Raw genomic sequence first — 20,378 nt, forward strand, 5'->3', positions numbered from 1 at the left:
ATTAATGAGAGACACAGACACACAGAGAGAGGCAGACTCCATGCAGGGAGCCTGATGTGGGACTCAACCCCCGGTCTCCAGGATCAGACCCTGGGCCGAAGGCAGCACTAAACCGCTGAGCCACCCGGGCTGCCCCATCATCATTAATAATATTATTAATTTGCCTCTATAAAGGCTCACTCGGCTGCAACACAGTAAATTATTTCCTTGTTTCTTTCCCAAGCCAATTGCTCATAAAGGGCAGGCCTTGTGACTGAAGACCCGTATGCCCCCCATCCTGGACGCAGTGTTAATAAATTCCAGTCCTGCGACACATTTGTTGAAATAGATGGGCTCACACGGATTCTCAGGGAAGGCCGGTGGCCAGAACAGAGTTGTGGGACCCGAGGGACCTCCAGCCCTCATCAGGCCAGGGAGATGCTTTCCTGAAGCTTGGGCCCAGTGGCTGGAAAAACAAGGGGGCTGCCTGGTGATGTGGGTTTGACAGGTCAAATAAAGGGAACCAAGAAAGCAGATGCTCAGAGGGAAAAAAAAGGGGGGGGGAGGAATGGGGAGGTTAGGGTTTGACAAGGAAGAAACTCAAGGGGGAGGGCTGGCTGAGAATGTACGGGCCCGACAGGCGTGGGGACCAGTGGTGAGGATGCGGCGGGGATGGCGAGGCGGGGCGGCGGAGGCTCGGGGTCGAGCCTAGTGCATCCCAGGAGCCGGCTCCCGGGGCTGGCAGCGGGCGGCGCGGGGCGCGGCAGGTGCGGGGGCGGAGCCACGCGGGGGCGGAGCCACGGGGGCGGGCGGGGCCCGGAGGGGGCGGGGCCGGCGCGCGGCGGGCAGGCGGGGTGCGGCGCTGCTCTCCTGCGAGCGCAGCGGGGGCCGCGGAGCCGGAGCTGGATCCGGAGCCGGGGCCGGGGCGGGAGTCGGGGCCGGGGCCGGGCCGGAGAGGGCTCCAGCGCTATGGGGTCGGCCGACTCTAAGCTGAATTTCCGAAAGGCGGTAATCCAGCTCACCACCAAGACGCAGGTGCGACCGGGGCCCCGGCCTCCCACCCACCTGCCGGGCTGGGGGCTGGGCAGGGCCGGGGGGCTGCGCGAACTTGGCTCGTGAGGAGATGGGGGACCGGCTGGCCTGCGGCCTGACGCTGAAGCCAGGTCCGGAGCGCCACCCGTTGGCCTGTCCTCCGGGGCTTCATCCCTTAGCCCCAGCCCCTCACCCCAGCCTTCTCTCCCGGGAATATCCCTCTTCCCGCAGCCGCCGCTGCCACCTTGGGCTGACGTGTGCCTACTCTCCGAGCCGGCATCGCCGCTATCCGCCACCTGTCCTGCCGCCTCCGGCCCCCCCCCTCCGCTCCCGCCCCTCCAGCCCCGCATCTTCAGCTTCACCCTCACTCCCGCCCCCACCCACCCATCCGCCTCCCTGCTCCCCTCCCTGCCCCTCGGTGCCCGCGGTTCCTGGACGCACAGACCCGGCTGATTCAATGCAAACAAAGCCGAGCAGGCGCCTACCGGGTCGGGGAAACAGCTGGTGCGCGGAGGCAGCGGCCTCGCTGGGCCCAGGTCGATGCCCACAGCCAGGGAAGGCCCAGGTCTTCCTGAGAACGTGCAAAGAGTGCGAGCAGCGCTGCAGCCTAACAGAGGGTCCTGTTCTCAGGCTCGTGGAGTCCAGTTTCCCAGCTGGGGAACACTGCTCCAGGGGGCTCCTCCTCTGAGGCCCAGCAGTGGGGATAGCTGTGTTTTCAGGTACCCTCTGTTCCCTGGGTCAGGGCTGAGAACCCTCCAGGTTGTCTTTGACTGGCTGGTGTAGGGTCTGGGGGTGACTTTCAGCCAGTCCATGCTTGCACACTCCCCTGAGTTCACAAGTGGCACCGAGGCCACCTCCTTGCCCCCACCACACAGGACCTGGCTCCAGCAAGGCTCCTTCCCTGCCTACCCCTTCTGTCCTTACCCCTCGAATCAGGCTGCTCTGGCCACAGAGATGCCCAGCCCTGACTCCCCAGAACCCCCACTTATAAGGGACTCAGCACCTGCTGCCATCTGGGACTTTCCTCTTTCCCTTACCCTGAGGGCTCTTGGCAGTTAGAGTGGGATTGAGGAAGCCATCTTCCCACAGCCAGTTGTTCGCAGCTCCAGAGGCCAGACCTCTGGTCCTACACTCTCTCATTCCCACGAGAGAAAGGTCAGGTGCCTGGCAAATGCCCAGGGGCTCTGGAGAATCCAGTCCTGGCTAAGAGGCATTTGATAGAAACCAGACTTTGTATCTCGCCACTTCCCTAATGACTCCTGGGTAGTTCTAGCACTTGGCTTTATTGGGATGGGGCTTCTAAGTCTGTGGGTGGCAGGTGGGCCAGCCCCTCAATGTGGGGCCACATGGAGCGGCAGGAGGGAGGCTCCCATGTTTACCTACCTACCTGGGGAAGGAAACACATTGTTGGAGGAATGAACCATGGGCTGTTAGCTTAGTAGGCAAGGTCCTTTGTCGGGCCAGCAGGACTAGCTCCCCTGGGCCCCAGAGATCTGGGTGGACTAGATTCCTACCTGTGCTGGCCCTCTCCCCCAAATACAGTGTACCTCTGGCTTTCCCTGGCTGTAGCCCTGTTATGGGAATGACTGAGATGGTGCTGTCCTGTTTCCTAGCTGAGGACAGTGAGTTGGCTTGGGTCAAGACTGGAACCAGACACCAGGCTGAGTCTCCCTCCAGAGACCTGTGGGGCCCTGCAGGTGGGAAGGTGGGAGAGACCCTAAAGCTTCCTGTCCTGCGTAGTGACCTGGCTCAGGCAGCTGAGGAGTGAAGACCAGATCCCAGATGGTCATTCCAGACCTTGCCATTCAGTGTCCCCAAAGAGTTTCATGCCAGCTGTCCACAGGGTGTCCTCCAGTCCCAGACCCTTAGAGGCTAGGCCATGAACACAGATGTTTGTTCTGGGCAGCAGACAAGACCACCCAACACCTTTTCCTGTGGCCTGGGTATGAGCGGCCACTGCTGGGCTTCCCTGCTTTCCTGCGCTATATCCTGTTTTCTTCCTGCCCTGGGCTAGTCCTGAGGCTTAGCCGTTTTGGCTGTGTTTCCCAAGCCTTTCCTGGGGTGGGTGGGGCCCTAGAGGGGGATGCAATAAGCTCTGCCAGAGGGAGGACATTCCTGGACCTGGGACCCTTTCTTAGATCCTATCTTTTTAGAGACTCTCTGCCATAGACCAGGGAGACCTGGTGGGTCCATGTATACATGTGTGTATGTGTATGTGTATGTGTATATGAATGATGTGGTGACGCAGTCCTCCAGGACAGGTCACCCTTAACAGACTAGAGGACTTGTACAGCCCTTTGCTCCCCTTCACCCCAAGAAAGTTCAAAAGATGCACCTGGACTCCCAAGCCAGTGGGGGGTCTGGCCTGAACAGAGGCTGGTGAAGCTAGGGTAAGAATATCTATTTTTGGGTGCCTGGGTGGCTCAGTGGTTGAGCGACTGCCTTTTGGCTCAGGTTGTGGTCCCGGGGTCCTGGGATAGAGTCCTGCATCAGGCTCCCCGCAGGGAGCCTACTCCCTCTGCCTGTGTCTCTGCCTCTCTCTCTGTGTCTTTCATGAATGAATGAATGAATGACTAAATAAATAAATAAATAAATCCTAAAAGAAGAAAGAAAGAAAGAGTATCTGTTTTCCCACCAGGATAGCTTAGTCCCTGTGCCCTGGTAGCATGGGCCTTCTAGCTTGTGGCAAAAATATTCTTTTCAAACAAACTGGCTTGGATTTTATTTATTTATTTTAAGATTTTATTTATTTAAGAGAGAGAGAAAGAGTACACAAGCAAAGGGAAGAGGCAGGGTATGGGGGAGGGGGGAAGCAGGCTCCCCTGCTGAGGCAGGGAGCTCAGTGCAGGATGCTGGGTTCCATCCCAGGACCCTGGGATCATGACCCAAGCAGAAGGCAGACACTTAACCGAATGAGCCACCCAGGCGCCCCTGGCTTGGATTTTAGAAGCTTCCTTGGGCTCTGTGGAGCCCAGCTGGGATAACTGGGACAGGAGCTGAGCCTTGTTTCTCCCCTCAGAAGCCTAAGGGGATCCAATGACCTTGGCCAACACCTGGAGCATCAGACTAGCCTGCTATAGCCGGGTGATGGTCATCAAGCTGAAGTGTCCAAGCCAGAGTGGGAGCTGGAGGGCTGGGACTCTCCTCTGCTTCTCAGCTGGGCTAGCCTGGAGCTTCCTAAGTCTCCCTTTAAGTCTCCTCATTTGGAATTCAGTCCCTAGGTGACACTTGCCTGATGAACTAGACCAGAGGTCAAGTCTACTGGTGCTCAGATGAAGTTCTCCTCCTTTAAGGGGATTGTGGCGCCTTAAGTTAGAGGAGGTGGTAAAAGTGTTAGAGAAGGGAGCTTCTCAGAGGAGCTCCTGGGTTTTCAAGGATGTCCTTCCCCACCCCAGCCCTGGCCACCCACACTGGGGGGTGGCACCCCTTGACCCCAGTGACTGTCAGAGGGCTACCCTAGCTGAGGACAGGAGGGCCAGCAAACCCTAGCCTCAGGGCACCTCCTTTGGCCTTTGTTCTCCCCCACCCCCAGCTAACTTGCTCTACCAGTTCTGGGACTGAGCAGGCCCTGGTACCAGGCCTGTCTTGCAGGCCATGGCCACATGTTTCCCTGTGACTTGGAGGTGGGGGCATTGCTTTGGGAGGGGGCCAGGGTATACCGGGACCTCAATGAGGCTTTCAAACCCAACCCTGATTTTGGACAGCCCCACTGGTGCTCAGGCTTGCCCAGTGACTGGGTTGAAGGGATCTTTGGGACTAATGACAGCCTTTCCCTGAATAAACATTGGCTGAGCATCTGCCATCTGCCCCTACTGCAGGGTAAGGAAAGAAGGGCCTAATGGAACCCTGAGGCAAGTGCATTGAGATGCCTGGAATCAGGGCCTAGGATGAAGGAGTAAGAGTGGGGACCCAGGTTCCAAGGTGGGAACAAGCCCTTTGGTCCAGAGCTCAGGGAGGATTCTGGAAAGAAGGGGCATAAGAGAACAAGGTTATTTTTATTTATTTATTCATTCATTCATTCATTCATTCGAGACACAGAGAGAGGCAGAGACACAGGCAGATGGAGAAGCAGGCTCCCTGCGGGTAGCCCGATGTGGGACTCGATCCCAGGACCTCAGGATCACGACCTGAGCCAAAGGCAGACACACAACCACTGAGCCACCCAAGTGCCCAAGAGAACAGAGTTATTTTTTATTTTTTTTATTTTTTTTATTTTTTTTTCAGAGTTATTTTTAAACAAGATATATATATTTTTCTGGTGGTCAGAGTAAGGCACGCCTGGGTGGGTTTGGGTGATCGCAGGGCTGTATCAACCCTTTCAGACAAGGGAGAAGCCCAGGCTGATGGAACACCTGGGGTCTCTCGCAGCAGCTCCTCTTCAGAACAGGCCTTGGGCACCCTGGCCTCTCAGCAGGTGAACATTCAAAAGGAAAAAAAAAAAAAAACAGTAATCCATGTGGTTGCAGAAAAATATAAGTAAAAAAATAAAAACTATCTAGAGAGATCATCGCTGGGGCATTCCGTCATTTTCGTTTAGGCTATGTAATTTAGCAAAGATCGTGACCATCCTGTAGTTAGTGTTACACCTTATCTTTTTCACAGAATTGTAACCGTGAAGCATTTTTCATTCATTAAGAGTCCTTGGCAACATGGCTCTGGTGGTTGCATAATATTCCATTCCATGAAAGGGCCTTATTAACTCTTTCGAGTGTTCCCTGCTTGTTGGTTATTTAGGTTCATTCCAACTTCTCACTATTGCCAATGATAACACCTCAGTGAACCTCCTTATCCGTGCACATCCCTGATCATTTCCTTAGGAAGGATTTCTAGAAGTGGAGCTTACGGTTCCAGTTGGTTCCCTACGTGACTGCCCATATGATTCAGAAGGTGCAAGTGTGCCTATGTCCTCCATAGGACCAGTGGGACTTTGGAATGTGTTAGAAGGGTGGGCCTGTGGGGAAGACCGGACCATCCGAGCAAAGGCAAAGAGATGTTGTGACGGCTTTGTGTTGTAGGGGTTGCAAATACAGGTGTGCACGCATGTAGGTATGTTAAATAAGGTCATGGCTTATGATCTGGTCCAGGTTTGGACTCAATCCTGCAGGCAGCGAGGAGCCCCAGAGGTTTTTGTTGAGGCAACAGTGGTTTGGGTGCTGTGCTTTGAACATGGGTTGGAGGCGGTGTGGAGACAGGGTTGAGGACGTAAATTTGGAGGTGGGGCCCTGAGAGGAGCAGGTGCAGTCAGAGAGAGCCGTGGGGGTTGCCTCCTTTAGATTTGGCATCTGTTGGGTGTGCAGGGAGAGGATGGAAGCTGCGGCTGAGGCGGGGGTGGATGGTGAGGCTGGGCTTAGGTGCAATAAGCATACATCCCCTTGCCTTCTTCCACTGGGGAGGGTCACAACCTGGGTCTGGTCCCCAGGCACTTGACCTAGCAGCAGGGCCTGGGGAGGTCCCCCGTGGGGAGGCTCTGCCAGAGGAGGACAGTGAGTTACCTCATCCCTCAGGGTCTGAGTTAGGCTTTGGCTGCCAAACTCAGTGCTTGGCTGACCTCTGACATCCGTGGCGAGTGTCTCCAGCCTGCCTCTGCCAGCCGGGGTGCACAATGGCCCCCACATGGGAGGGCTTCTGGGTATAGCAGGGATGGAATAGGGGGGCCATGGTTTCCCCTTTGGGGTTCCTTTGGCTACAGACTGGGTGAACTGTGGGCCTGGTGGCAAGGGATAGTGTAACCACCCTGGACACACCGGATCCCCCCTCCAGCCTGTGGAAGCCACCGATGATGCCTTTTGGGACCAGTTCTGGGCAGACACGGCCACCTCAGTACAGGATGTCTTTGCACTGGTGCCAGCGGCAGAGATCCGGGCTGTGCGGGAGGAGTCACCCTCCAATTTGGCCACTCTGTGCTACAAGGTGAGCATAAGGTGCTCTGCCCTTCGCTGCCACTCCCTGCTGAGCCATTTCCCACCTTCCAGGGGAGCCTGAAGCTGGCCCAGCCCTGTGGACCCAGAGAGCGGGCACCCCTGACATCCCACCTGTCTGGGTCTGTGCAGTCTTGAGAAGTACCCACTTCTCCCCACTGGCTGGGCTCTGGGTGGAGGGTGGGAAGTGATGCTGCAGCCACTCTCTGTGAGGGCTTCCTTGGGGCTCTTGCTGAGTACTTTCCGCACATCAGCTCGTTCAGCTAACCCTGTGCAGTGGGTGCTGTTAATGTCACCGTCTTACAGATGAGAGAACAGAAAGGTGGTCACTTAGCAAGGTGTCAGCCAGTGAGCGGTGGGCGGGGTCTCCGGGGATGCTCTAGGCTGCTCTCTGGCCCACTTCCCGTCCCCCTGGGCTGGCTGACCCTGTCTGTCTCTGCCCCTCTGAAGCCTGGGGTGCCCATCCTGACCCCAAGCACCAGGTCCCCGCTCCCCACCCTTCCAGCGTGCCCCTCCGCCTGTCCCCACAGGCTGTGGAGAAGCTGGTGCAGGGAGCCGAGAGCGGCTGCCATTCGGAGAAGGAGAAGCAGATTGTCCTGAACTGCAGCAGGCTCCTCACCCGTGTGCTGCCCTACATCTTTGAGGACCCCGACTGGAGGGGCTTCTTCTGGTCCACAGTGCCCGGGGCAGGGCGAGCAGGGGTCTGTGGGCCTGGTTGTGGGGCTGGGTGGGAGGTGATGGGTGTGGGGTTTGGGAAGGACAGGGGAAGGGGAATGGGGTTTGCTGCCAAGGGGTGGGATCATCTCCCACAGGAATGTCTGCCCTTTCAGCTGGGCAAGTATGACGACAGGGCAGCTGGGCGCTTCCCCCTCCTTAGCTCCCCCCTCCCTGGGTTTATCTCCAGGCAACCGGCTAAGGGCAGGACCCTGGTGATTCCCAGCAGGTCTGAGCCTCTAGAGTTTTAGGGACCTGGCCTGGCTCCTTCCAGTCAGTGGAGAGGTTTCTTCCCAGGTCCCAGCCTCGTTCCTGCTCTGGCCCCCTTCTGCCTTAGGAAGTTTGGGGTTGTTGGGAATCTACTTTTCCTTCTGCTTCTTCCTCCATCCCTCTGCCCATGGGTACCTGCCTGGGCCCAAATCTAACCCCTTTCCCACCTCAATTCCTGGGGCCACGTCTCCTTGGCCAGCAAGCACTGAGGCAGCCTGTGTGCTATGTCCTGACCAGGGAGAGGATGATGATGAGAATGCCCGGCCCCTGGCTGAGTCCCTGCTCCTGGCCATTGCTGATCTCCTCTTCTGTCCAGATTTCACTGTCCAGAGCCACCGAAGGAGCACTGTGGTGAGAGGCCCCCCCAATCTCCCAGTCTCAGGCCTGGGAGGGCTTTGGTCCTAGGTTGGGGGTGGTTGAAGTTCCCTTGGGCAGGACGCTGCGGGGGCAGGGCTGCTCTGGAAGAGCTGGGCAGGTCCAGGGAGGGGCCAGAGACTGGCACAGCTGGAGAGGAGCCAGCTGGTGCCTGGCCCTGCCCCCTGTATCCGGGAGTCAGGGCACAAGCACCCATTGTCCTCGCCTGGGTGGTGGGTGGGGGTGTGGGGCTTGGACACAGGAGGTCTGGCCTGCTCACTTCCTGTGGGCCCAGGGACTCCACCTCTGGTATTTTCTGCTCCAACCGCCCCCCACCACCAAATGTACCCAATCCCATTCCCCTCCCTCCCTATCTCTCTCTCCCTGCCTTGAGCTGGCCTGAGCAAGTAAAAGAACTGGAGAAGAAAAATTAGCTTTCAAGAGATTGAGAACATTAATTTCTTCCCTTGTGCATTATCACCTGGGGCATTTGGAGGGTCTGTCTCTGCCCCCAGGGACGACAGCGGGGGGACTTGGGTTGGCCACTCCCCGCCTGAGCGTTCCCAAACCATGTGCCCAGGACTCAGCGGAGGATGTCCACTCCCTGGACAGCTGTGAATACATCTGGGAGGCTGGTGTGGGCTTTGCTCACTCCCCTCAGCCCAACTACATCCACGATGTGAACCGGTGAGTTTTGCTGGGACCCAGAACTCACAGTGTAGCTGGACTTGGGGCCAGGCCCCCTGCTCTCCTGCTCAGAGAGGGAACCGTGCATGGGGTCTTTCAAAGAGACCCTGTCCACTCATGACCCAACATCACCCTGCCGGGGATAAAATGGGGTCATGTCTTTTCATGGACTTGGAGCTGGGGCCGGCAGGGTGGGCATGCCCTCCTGGAGGAGATGGGAGATCTTCGGGTACTGAACCCCCTGCCCTGATCCCCCCTCCCTAAGGATGGAGCTGTTGAAACTGCTGCTCACATGCTTCTCTGAGGCCATGTACCTGCCCCCAGCCCCGGACAGCGGCGGCACCAACCCGTGGGTGCAGTTCTTTTGTTCCACGGAGAACAGGTGAGGGGCCCTCCAGCTTTCTTTCCATTCTCTCCTTGCTCCAGGCAGCCCCGGGGAGAGGCTGTGCTCCCTTAGTCTTAGTTGAGGGGAGGTGCTGCCGCCTGGTGGTGATGGCTTGTAAAAGTTAGTCGCCACTCGTTAGTCCCCCATGGTCCAACGTCCCACTGGGGGACCCTAGTGACTAGTGCCTGGGTCCTCCATCCCGAGCTGTGCTGTGCAGCAGAAATATGATGCAAACCACAGATGCAAGTTGACCACTTCTAGTGGCGACATGAAAAAAGTAAAAAAGAGACAGGTGAGATTAATTTTAATATTTTGTTTAACCCAATATACACCAAATACTAGCATTGGACAGGTGATCAGTATGCAGAATGATTGAGATGTTTCACATTCCCTTTTCAAGCTAAGTTTTCAAAATCCGTTTTGTGCAGTTTACAGTCCCAACACCTCTCAATGCAGAGGAGCCACATTTTAAGCTCTCAGTAGCAGCAGGTGGCTTGTAGCTGGCTGGCAGTGCGGTTGAGACAGTGGTCGGGGAGAGGGCGTCGTGAATACTCTGAAGGGTGGGGAAGCCTGACCCACACAGGGCTGCTCCTGGGCTCTGCGGGCACAGAGGGTACGTGGAGGCGTCACTTGGTGGAGCTGAGTATGTAAAGGCTGCGAGGGCAGCACCGGAGTTAGTGGTCCTGGGGGGCGTGGCTCACCTTCTGACTTCCAGACTCTCATTCCCACATGGCAGGCCTTACTCATCCTTCGGATTTTCCTGGCCTTCTGCTCAACTTCCCCCCTCGCCCTGCCCCCAGAAGAGAAGGGAAGCCAGGCAACTCTCTCCAGCAGCCACGGTCAAAAGCTGGCCAGAGTTTGTTTGTTTTTTCTCACCAGCAGTATCAGGCTTTGCCACTCACTTAACCTCTCTGGGTCTCAGTTTCCTTGCCTGTAAGATAAGGAGCTTGAACCCTGACATCTTACAAATCTCTGAATGATGTCACTCTGTGGCCTGGGACCTGGGTGACTGAGCACATGTTCTGCTCCCCGAGGGGAAGCCCACCTCCCTGTGGGACTCCAGTCCCTGCTTTGAAGCCCCAAGGCAGGACACCTGCCCCTCAGAGACCTGAGCCTGTAGACTGTGCAGCACCGCGAATGAACCCTAATGTAAATTCTAGGCTGCCAGTGTGTCCCTGTAGGTTCATGGATTGTAACACACATGCCACTCTGCTGTGGGATGTCAGCAGTGGGAGAGGCTGTGCACAGGTGGGGGCAGAGGCTCAGGGGAATCTCTGTTCCTCCCTCGTGATTTTGTTGTGAACCTAAAATTACTCTAAACATAGTCTTAATTAAAAAAAAAAAGGCTTTAGCTCTGGGAGGAAAAATCTAATGGATGTGGACATGATTTCCCACATAACTAGCCACCCCCGTCTTGGTAATAAATTCCTTTGCTCTTGGCCTAGCCTGGCCTGGGTCCCGGATGCAGACAAGGCAGGGAGGGGTGTCTTTGACTCAGGAAGGGATGAGCCTGGTTCTGCTTTCTGGCTCCCAGCCTGGGGCTAGCACAGAAATGCTTGTTCAGTGAGGAGGTAGCTTGACTGACCGTCCCATGTGGCCACCTGGGGGGTGGACAAGGCTGGCCTGGGCGGTCTCCATGCCTTGTTCCTCTCCTTCCGCAGACATGCCCTGCCCCTTTTTACCTCCCTCCTCAACACTGTGTGTGCCTATGACCCTGTGGGCTACGGGATCCCCTACAACCACCTGCTCTTCTCTGACTACCGGGAACCCCTGGTGGAGGAGGCTGCCCAGGTGCTCATTGTCACCTTGGACCATGACAGTGCCACCAGCGCCAGCCCCACGGTGGACGGTACCACCACAGGCACTGCTATGGATGATACGGATGTAAGGATGGGTGTGGGGGGTGGAGGGCAGCTGGCCCTGCCAAGTTCTGGGCACTCCCTTTAGTAGCGCTGGGTAGGGGCTACCCAGTGGGCACCTCCTGGTGAGCTTCGGGGTGCCTGAGGGGGCATTGCTGCCACCACTTGGCTGAGGTAGTGGCCAGGGGTGAAGCCACCTGCTTATCCCAGGCTCCACCCTTGGCAGCCTCCAGGACCTGAGAACCTGTTTGTGAACTACCTGTCCCGCATCCATCGTGAAGAGGTGAGCGGAACCCTGCTCTTGCTCCAGTGGATTCTCAGTGCCCACCTGCCACAATGATTATGGCCTTGCAGGGGGGAGGGGATGGTGATGAGATGGGGTAAGAGGAGTCCTGACCATGGTCCCTGTGGGCTTGGCCACCCCAATGAAATAGTGATGGCAGGACTTCAAAGGTTTTGAGATACAGAAAAGAGCTAAAGGCCTCAGCTGAGTAGGGACAACTGGACAGGCTTCCAGGAGGAGGTGGCTCTGATATCTGGCTTTGGTGAGGGGAATAGTAGTGGACTCAAAGACCAGGCAGCCCTGAGTTCATGTGTCTTGTGACCTTGGGGGAAATTGTGCTCCAAAGCTCTGACTTCTGCTGTTGTAACATGGGGATGGTAACTGCTTCCTTGCCTTTTTGGGAGGGTTACTTGTAGCTTTCGCTTAGTGACAGCTCTTTGAGAATAGTAGAGTGCATTTCTGATGTGACAGGGAGATGGGGGGATGGCATCTGTCAACATGGGGTCCAGGTGGGTCGGGTCTGGGTCAACATATAGGTGAGGGGGATCACTAGGAGCAGCTTTGCTCAGGGAGGGGGGAGCCCATGGTCTGGGGAAGGGGCAGGGGTTCCCTCCAGACCTGCTTTGGACTCAGTTTCCTGAGGGGCCTGCCTCAGGACAGCTCCTAATGATGGAATCTGGGCCTTTCAGGCTTTAGGGGTGGGACCAGGCTGGGGGGTGGGTGAGGAGGCCTTTGTGCAGGAGCTGGACTGGACAGGTCCCTACCGTCCCCTACTCAGGATTTCCAGTTCATCCTCAAGGGCATAGCCCGGCTGCTCTCCAATCCCCTGCTCCAGACCTACCTGCCCAACTCCACCAAGAAGATCCAGTTCCACCAGGAGCTGCTGGTCCTCTTCTGGAAGCTCTGTGACTTCAATAAGGTGGGCTGGCCTCAGGCCCCGCTTGGTGGGCAGTGGTCAGCTCTGAGCAGGAGAGCGGCTACTCTGGATAGCCCAGGGGTGGGGGCAGCATCTGGGGAGACTCCTGGGAACGGTGAGCAGATGGGGGAGAGCGGTCTCCTCTCTGACCTTGCCCACCTGTTCCCTCCCCTCTGCCCCCAGAAATTCCTCTTTTTTGTACTGAAGAGCAGTGACGTGCTGGACATCCTGGTCCCCATCCTCTACTTCCTCAATGATGCCCGAGCGGATCAGTGTAAGGCTGGGGTGGGCATGAGGTCCTGGGGGCTTCCTTGTAGAGGGGCGGGGCCAGCCGGTCTGTGCTGCCTCTGGGGAGCGCAGGCTGGGGCTCTGACCTCCCAGCAAGGGCTTCTTCCAGGGCTCCCCGGATGGGTCCCCACCCTGTGTGGTGACTTCCCCCTGTACCACATGCTGCAGCTCGGGTGGGCCTGATGCACATTGGAGTCTTCATCCTGTTGCTTCTGAGCGGGGAGCGGAACTTTGGGGTGCGGCTGAACAAGCCCTACTCAGTGCGTGTGCCCATGGACATCCCTGTCTTCACGGGCACCCACGCAGACCTGCTCATTGTGGTGAGGGGGCTCCCTCAGCCAGGCCCTGGGGCCGTGGGGGGACGTCCTTTTGGCTGAGTCTGGAGGAGGAGGGGACCCCATGGTCACCCCTCTGCCTCCCGGCACAGGTATTCCACAAGATCATCACCAGCGGTCACCAGCGCCTGCAGCCCCTCTTCGATTGCCTGCTCACCATCGTGGTCAACGGTAGGGGTGCGGGGAGCCCGCCTTCCCTGTGCACACCACTAGGTGGTGCCAGGCCACAGGCTGACCTCAGGCTGGCCCTCCCCAGGTCAAACCTGCCCAGTCCAATAAGCGATATGATGGCAGCCACAGGCAGACTGGGCAATTTTCTAGTAGCCCTATTAAAGAAAGAAAGAAAAACAGGTGACAACAATTTTATAATATATTTTATGTAATCCACTGTATCCCAAACACCATCGTATCAACATGTAACCCCCCCAAAATTATTGAGATCTTTGACATTCTTTTTCACACCTAGTCTTCAAAATCCTATGTGTTTCACATGTGCAGTACATCTCTGTTAGAACTAGCTATGTGTCAAGGGTTTATGTTTTCGATTTTTAAATTTTTATTTTATTTTATTTTTTAAAAGATTTTATTTATTTATTTATTTATTCATGAGAGAGACAGAGAGAGAGGCAGAGACACAGGCAGAGGGAGAAGCAGGCTCCATGCAGGGAGCCTGATGTGGGACTAGATCCTGAGACTTCAGGATCATGCCCTGAGCCAAAGGCAGATGCTCAACCACTGAGCCACCCAGGCGTCCCCGATTTTTAAATTTTTTAAAAAGGTTTTATTTATTTATTCATGAGAGATACACAGAGAGAGGCAGAGACACATGCAGAGGGAGAAGCAGGCTCCCTGTGGAGAGCCTGATGCGGGACTTGATCCCAGGACCCTGGGATCATGCCCTAGGCCAAAGGCAGATGCTCAACCGCTGAGCCACCCAGGTGCCCCTGTGTCAAGGGTTTAATGGCCACACGTGGCCCATGGCTACTGTATTGGCCAGTGCAGGTTTGGACAGTGTGGTCTCAGGGCAGCGGGGTGTGCCCTACTCTCCAGAGAGGGCTGGGGACAGCTGCCTCCGAAGGGAGGGGCTCAGGCTGGCTGGGGTGCTGGGCCCGGCATGGTGGGTCCCCGTGAGCTGAGGCAGGGTGACTTCAGTGTGGCCATCTTTTGGAGAGGACTGTCTTTGGTGGGAGTGGTTTGGAGTATGGTCCTGGAGGCTTCTAGCTGTGTTGTCGGTTCCAGGGCCAGAACCCTGCCTTCCCTTCCCGGTGCATTCCCTGGGTCCGTCTCACACATTTTCACTGAGCCCTGGTTAAGTGTGGCTGGCTCTGAGAACGCCGCCCCAGCCTGCTGAGGGAGGGGGACGTGAGACAGGGAAGCGCACAGATCCCTATGTGACTTCAGGCCGGGCACAGCGTCTCATCTCAGATCCCCCCTCCCAGACTCTGCCAAAAAATAAGCTTCTGATTATGTATGGAGTCTTGTTATTCCAGTTGGATATTCCAGAAAGACTTAAAGACCCTGACTTTGTATCCTTGCCCCGTCATTTTATAACCAGGAACTCTGGGCAAGTTTACAGACCTGTCTGAGGCTCAGTTTCTCCGTCTGTGAAATGGGGCTGGTTTCCTCCATGTTCAGCCCCCTTTCAGAAGTGTGGCAGGAGTGGGCCACGTGCTGTGTATAAGGGGCTCTGTAAATAGTGGGGCTGTCCACATGATGGAGGGATGAGGTGGGGCGCCCCACACTGCCTCCTGAAGCTCTGCAGAAGGCACTGCCAGTGTGGCCTCAACCTCCAAGGGCTTGGTATGTTTCCTGGCTTTGTAGGAGACTTTACAGGCAAGGGGCAGGAAGGGTTTGACAGTGGGAGCATCTTGTGCTCAGGCCCAGGGTGTGCAGGGATGGCCGGGGAGGGGGCCCAGGAGTGACCTGGCTCCTCCCCTGCAGTGTCACCCTACCTCAAGAGCCTGTCCATGGTGGCTGCCAATAAGCTGCTGCACCTGCTGGAGGCCTTCTCCACCACCTGGTTCCTCTTCTCTGCTGCCCAGAACCACCATCTGGTCTTCTTCCTCCTGGAAGCCTTCAACAACATCATCCAGTACCAGTTTGATGGTGAGGCGGCAGCCTAAGCCCTGGCCTGGCCTCTGGGGTAGGAATCAGGATGGGCAGTGTGCAAGGACACCTTCCCATCTAAGGAGGGCAGACCGCTCTGCCCCTCACTCCTCCCTCATTCATTCAACATGCATTTTTTGAGCATTTGCTGCATACCCAGCCCAGTGCTGGGTGCTAGGGATACAGTGGAGAGCAAAGCAGAATGCTCTCTGCCCCGTGGAGCTCACAGCTGGGGATGGAGACATGGAGGGGGCTTTAAACAGATGGCCACTCGGACAAACGAGTCTCCTTAAATCTGATGAAAAGGAAACTCAGAGCGGTAGGACCCTGATGGGTGTCGTAAATGCCACACTGCCTGCTGTAAGTGAGACCTTGCCACTTGTTAGCTCCGTGGCTGTGGGCTCATAACTTAACTTCTCAGAGCTTTAGAGAGTCTTTGGCTGTAAGACAGTCATAGCAACAGTACTAGAGCCTTATATCTGAAGGTGTTGGGAGGATTATGTAATTACCCACAAAAACTGTCCAGCACAGTGTCTGATGACTTAGGTATCAGCAGTTACTATTATTTCCAAAATAAGTAATATTTGCACTGATCTGTGAGGGATGAATGGAGGTGGGGTGGGGTGGAAAAGCATTGTGTGGTGGCGGTGGGGGCAACATATGCAAAGGCCCTGGGGTGAGATGTTGAAGCAGGACAGCGTAGTGAGAGGCAGGACCCGATCGCTGGGTGGGGCAGGGAGTTCAGCGTGGGCACTGGAGCACAGACACGTGCCGTGTTGTCCCTCCTCCCTGGTGACCTGGCTCAAGGACATAGTCAAAATATAGAACAGCTGGCTGGGTGTGGACACTGACGTGCTGGGCCTGCCCCACTTTGCCAGTGTCACCTCTTGGAATGCTGGCTTGTGTGGGGGGGTCTGGAAGGTACTGGTGGGGGATCTTGGCCCGGAAGCTCTTCTCTAATAATGTAACATCCTGGTGTAGCCACAGCTGCACAGGCCACCGGGTGCCAGCTCTTCTCAGCCCCATCTCTTGGGCGCCCTGTACCATCTCCTACTCCTGGAGTTAGACGCCCTCCTGTCCTCCAAACTGCCCCCTCCCAGAAACCTGCCCAGGTGGTGGAGGAGGAGGCAAGCGGGCCTCCCTGAGGTGTGGCATGCTCCCTCCTGACAGGCAACTCCAACCTGGTCTACGCCATCATCCGAAAGCGCAGCGTCTTCCACCAGCTGGCCAACCTGCCCACCGACCCGCCTGCCATCCACAAGGCCTTGCAACGGCGCCGACGGGCACCTGAGCCCTTGTCCCGAACCGGCTCTCAGGAGGGTGCCTCCATGGAGGGCTCCCGCCCCGCTGCCCCTGCCGAGCCTGGCACTCTCAAGACCAGCCTGGTGGCCACCCCAGGTCTGGCACTGGCAGGTGGCAGGAGGATGTGGATGCCAGCATGGTTGGGGGATGAGCAAGGCCTCTGGGATGTCATCCCGTCTCTGGCAAAGGGCATGGCCTGAGCAGGGGAGCTGAGGGCATGGGGATAGCAGTAGGGGTGAGGGAGGGGGCATTGGGAGGCCCAGGAAGGCTAGCTGGGTGCTGGGTGGGGGGATTGGGCCTCAGAACTGGGTGTACAGGGATTGGGCCTAGCATCGCTAAAGTGGGTGGTGGAAAGAGGGAGCCTCATGGGGCTCAGTGCAGATGTTTTCTCAGAGGGCCTGTGGCAGGTGTTCTCACACCCACCTACTCCCACTCTCAGGCATTGACAAGCTGACGGAGAAGTCCCAGGTGTCAGAGGATGGCACCCTGCGATCCCTGGAGTCCACGTCCCAGCAGAGCTCGGCAGATGGCAGTCCAGCCTTGGAGGTGGGTGATGGGGATTCCTGCGGTCAGGTGAGGTTGGGAATGTCCCTTTCTCCCTGGACTCTGTGGTGTGGGCTGGGCCAGGGCACTCTGGGGCCACCTGCAGCAGAGGGCAGGAACCCTGTGCCCAGGGCATCCAGGGGGGTGCTTTCATAGACCTCTCCCTTGTTTACTGGTCCCAGGCTTAAGCCCTTGGCCTTCAGACTCCTCATCCATCAACCTTATCTCAGTTGAGCTGGCCTTTACCCGACCAGCCCAGCCAGCCCCTGGCCCTAAACCTGTCATCAGGCTGGGTTGGGTTGGGCAGGGCCTGGGGCCCGGGCAAAGGGTGCTGGGCTGGGCTGTCCCCTCTGTTGGGAGTGAGTCCCCCACCAACAGGAGCCAGTAGAGAGGCCTTATTGCCTCCTGCATTCTAGGCTATGGGAGGGACTGGGGAGAAGGGCTGCTCCCCTGCCCTCCATCCCTGTTCTGTGCCCACTCCCTCTACCCCTCACTCCTGTCCCTTCCCTAGGACCAGGAGCCAGAGCAGGCATGGCGGGAGCAGCGGCGACTGTCCAGCGCGTCAGCCAGTGGGCAGTGGAGCCCAACATCGGAATGGGTGAGGGTTTGGGCAGATGGCTCTGAGGTGGGGCGGGCAGGGGCTCCTGGCCCTAGGAAAGCTCAGTTAAGCCTGGGACGGGAACATGTTCAAATCCAAAAACCGGCCTGCGAGCCCGGCTCTGGGTCACTCCTTCTGGCTAGACAACCTTGGCCTCTCTGGCCTGGTTGCTTCCCCATCTACGCTGTCTAGCATTCTGCAGGGTTGAGCTTCAGCTGCCTATGGTGCTAGCTCTCTTACTAAGCTTTCCTTTCCAGCTTCTTCCCCCAAATCTGCTTGTCCACTCCCTTCTGTGTGTCCTGTGATCACTACTAATTGCACTTCCATGGGGATAAACGTCCCACTTGATCATGCCATTGTGAGGCTCAAAAAGGACAGTTTTTGGCACGAAGCATACGCTCAGTGAGAGGTCATGGCACTTACTGTGAATAACAGTCACTGTTCATGGGCGCTGCCCTGTGCCAGGCCCTTGCTGTAGCGAGCGGGGGTGCTTCCTGCCTTGGAGAGCCTGTGGTTCTGGGTCAGGGGTCAGGCCTATGCCATTGCCCATGGGGGCTGCTTCCCCAGCCCTAGGAACCCCGGCCCCTCCCTCAGGTTCTCTCTTGGAAGTCCAAGCTGCCGCTGCAGACCATCATGAGGCTGTTGCAAGTACTGGTTCCCCAAGTGGAAAAGATCTGCATTGACAAGTGAGCACCCCAGGGGTGGGGGCAGAGGCGGCAGGTGGGCTCTGAGGTGGGGTGAGCCCAGGCTTGGCCCTGGTGTGACCGGGAGTTGGGGCCCCACACTCCCCTTGCCTTTCAGGATGGGTTTTCCCATGTGAGCACCTTGAAACCACCCCCTCTTCCTGGCAGGGGCCTGACAGATGAGTCAGAGATCCTGAGGTTCCTGCAGCATGGCACTCTGGTGGGGCTCCTGCCTGTACCCCATCCCATCCTCATCCGCAAGTACCAGGCCAACTCGGGCACGGCCATGTGGTTCCGCACCTATATGTGGGGGGTCATCTATCTGAGGTGGGTCTGGTGTTCCCCTGAGGGTCTGCTTGGGAGGGCCTCAGCGGGGGCCTCAGCTCTGGGTCCCACCATGGTAGTGGGGTTAATGTCAAGACAGTCAACCAAGGTGGTCTTGTCTAGTGCAGGGTGGGTGCCCACTGTCTGTGGGGGGCAGGGCGAGGGGGGGCCGTCGGGGTGGAAGGAGTTTGGTACCTAGCACCTCCTAGCTCCTCCCCAGCCTTTCTGTCAGGACTCCCAGCACTGCGGTGACAGCCCCACTCCCTCCACAGGAACGTGGACCCACCTGTCTGGTATGACACAGATGTGAAGCTGTTTGAGATCCAGCGGGTGTGAGGATGGAAGCCTCCCAGGGGCTGGGGACCAGGGGAGGGTGGGGGCTCTGGTACCCCAATGTTCCCTGACCCACTGTTCTAGGCTTTGAATTACCACAGTCAGCGCTGGGGCTGGCTGAGTCCCGGGTGGCACGCCCACCGTAAAGGCCCCTTGTGGCTCAGGTGGTGGGACAGGCTCTGATCAATCCCCCCTGAGGCTGGACTCACAGGAGCCTCCTATCTCTAGGGCTGCAGGCCCCGGCCAGAGCCCCCACCTCACTCTGCCTCCCCCTCAAGACCCATTTCTGTGCCACCCATCCCCAGAGCCCAGCAGGTCACCGTGCCCTCATGGGCTGCCCAACAGGGAGCTATGGGCTGTCTCTTGAGGCACCTGGGTAGGGGCAGGGGCAGGGGCAGGGGAGGAGAGTCCTTCTGTGCCTCCTCACCTGAAACTGCCTGGTCCAGGCCCGGCTTGCTGCCAGGGCCCGAAGGAGGAAGGAGAGTGGCCAGGCTATTTGAGGAGGAGACTGGGGGGCTGGTGGACTGCAGGAGCCAGACTGGGGAGCCTCATGCATTTTAGGAGTTTGGGACCCTCCTGTCGAGAGTCTCCTGCTATATACTCCCTGGTGGGTTAGGATATAGCCTGACTCCCTGTTATCCGGTGTGGGGGTGGGAGGGAAGGGTGGGGAGGGAGCTATTCAATCTTCCCTGCCCCTGCCCACTGCCTGGATGACTGGGCGCCGGAGGGGCAGGATGCCACCCCTCCATCCTCCAGCTCTGGCCTCTGGGTCTCCCTCCCCCCTACCTGTGTTAGTACAATCTTTGCTCTGTACAATCGGCCTCTTTACACAATAAACCACCCTCTCCACATCCTGGCTCTTTGTGCTTGGAGGGGAGGGGCTGGGGCCATGGCTCATGTCTTCAGGGGAGTGGGGGCCAGAATCAGTCCCCAGAGGGCCCTCAGCATAGGCCCAGGAACCAGCATTTGTCATTTTCTTCGGTGGGGAAGTGGAGGATTGCACTTTCTCACCCAGGGTGTGGCCCCAGAGAAAAAGCCCGTGCAGGACAGGAGAGAGGATTGCCTCCCGGCCTTCTATACAGCTTCTGGGGAGGGCTCTGCTGGCCCCTGGAAGCCACCAAAACAGCACTAGGGGGTCCCTGGGGCTCTGGCCCTGTGCTTGCTGGTGCAGCTCCACAGGGAGGGGCAGCAAAGCCTGGGCTACCCTCCCTGTGCTCCCCGTGGGGCCTCACCCAGGGCACAGCCCACTGTTTGCACTGGGCTCAGAGAGATGGATGGGCTGTCAGTGCCTGCCCTTTCCACCCGATGGCTCAGAGGATACAGCAGGCATGGGGATCAAACAGCCAGAGGCTGCAGTCCCTGGGGTAAGCTGGCTGCAGAAAGTCACCCGGGGCTCTGTTCCAGAGAGAAGCCTGCTAGCGAGGGGCAGGGGCATGTGAGAGCCGCAGCCCCCTCCTCACCTCCTCCCA

The 20,378-nt window shown here is 57.6% G+C and overlaps 1 protein-coding gene across 1 annotated transcript; it reads left to right on the top strand.

Moving 5' to 3' along the window:
• Positions 1-835: 835 nt before the first annotated feature.
• HID1 (HID1 domain containing) lies at positions 836-19,760 on the top strand. The gene is made up of 19 exons (XM_025467932.3): positions 836-1,014; positions 6,772-6,921; positions 7,460-7,630; positions 8,151-8,264; positions 8,848-8,954; positions 9,220-9,336; positions 11,001-11,223; positions 11,425-11,481; positions 12,260-12,400; positions 12,581-12,671; positions 12,854-13,005; positions 13,113-13,191; positions 14,962-15,126; positions 16,297-16,524; positions 16,868-16,974; positions 17,483-17,569; positions 18,164-18,255; positions 18,421-18,579; positions 18,849-19,760. The coding sequence occupies exons 1-19, from the start codon at positions 949-951 to the stop codon at positions 18,910-18,912; spliced, it is 2,370 nt and encodes a 789-aa protein (XP_025323717.3). The 5' UTR covers positions 836-948; the 3' UTR covers positions 18,913-19,760.
• Positions 19,761-20,378: the final 618 nt, after the last annotated feature.

This window comes from Canis lupus, chromosome 9 (assembly GCF_003254725.2).
Source record: "Canis lupus dingo isolate Sandy chromosome 9, ASM325472v2, whole genome shotgun sequence".
Lineage (NCBI taxonomy): Eukaryota > Metazoa > Chordata > Mammalia > Carnivora > Canidae > Canis > Canis lupus.

What these genes read in the sequence shown, in the direction of transcription:
- HID1 (XM_025467932.3), top strand. Translation starts at nt 949, where the DNA reads ATGGGGTCGGCCGACTCTAAGCTGAATTTCCGAAAGGCGGTAATCCAG. An exon ending in AGCTCTGTGACTTCAATAAG is followed by an intron (nt 12,401 to 12,580) that starts GTGGGCTGGCCT and finishes CTCTGCCCCCAG; the next exon opens with AAATTCCTCTTTTTTGTACT. An exon ending in GAAAAGATCTGCATTGACAA is followed by an intron (nt 18,256 to 18,420) that starts GTGAGCACCCCA and finishes TCTTCCTGGCAG; the next exon opens with GGGCCTGACAGATGAGTCAG.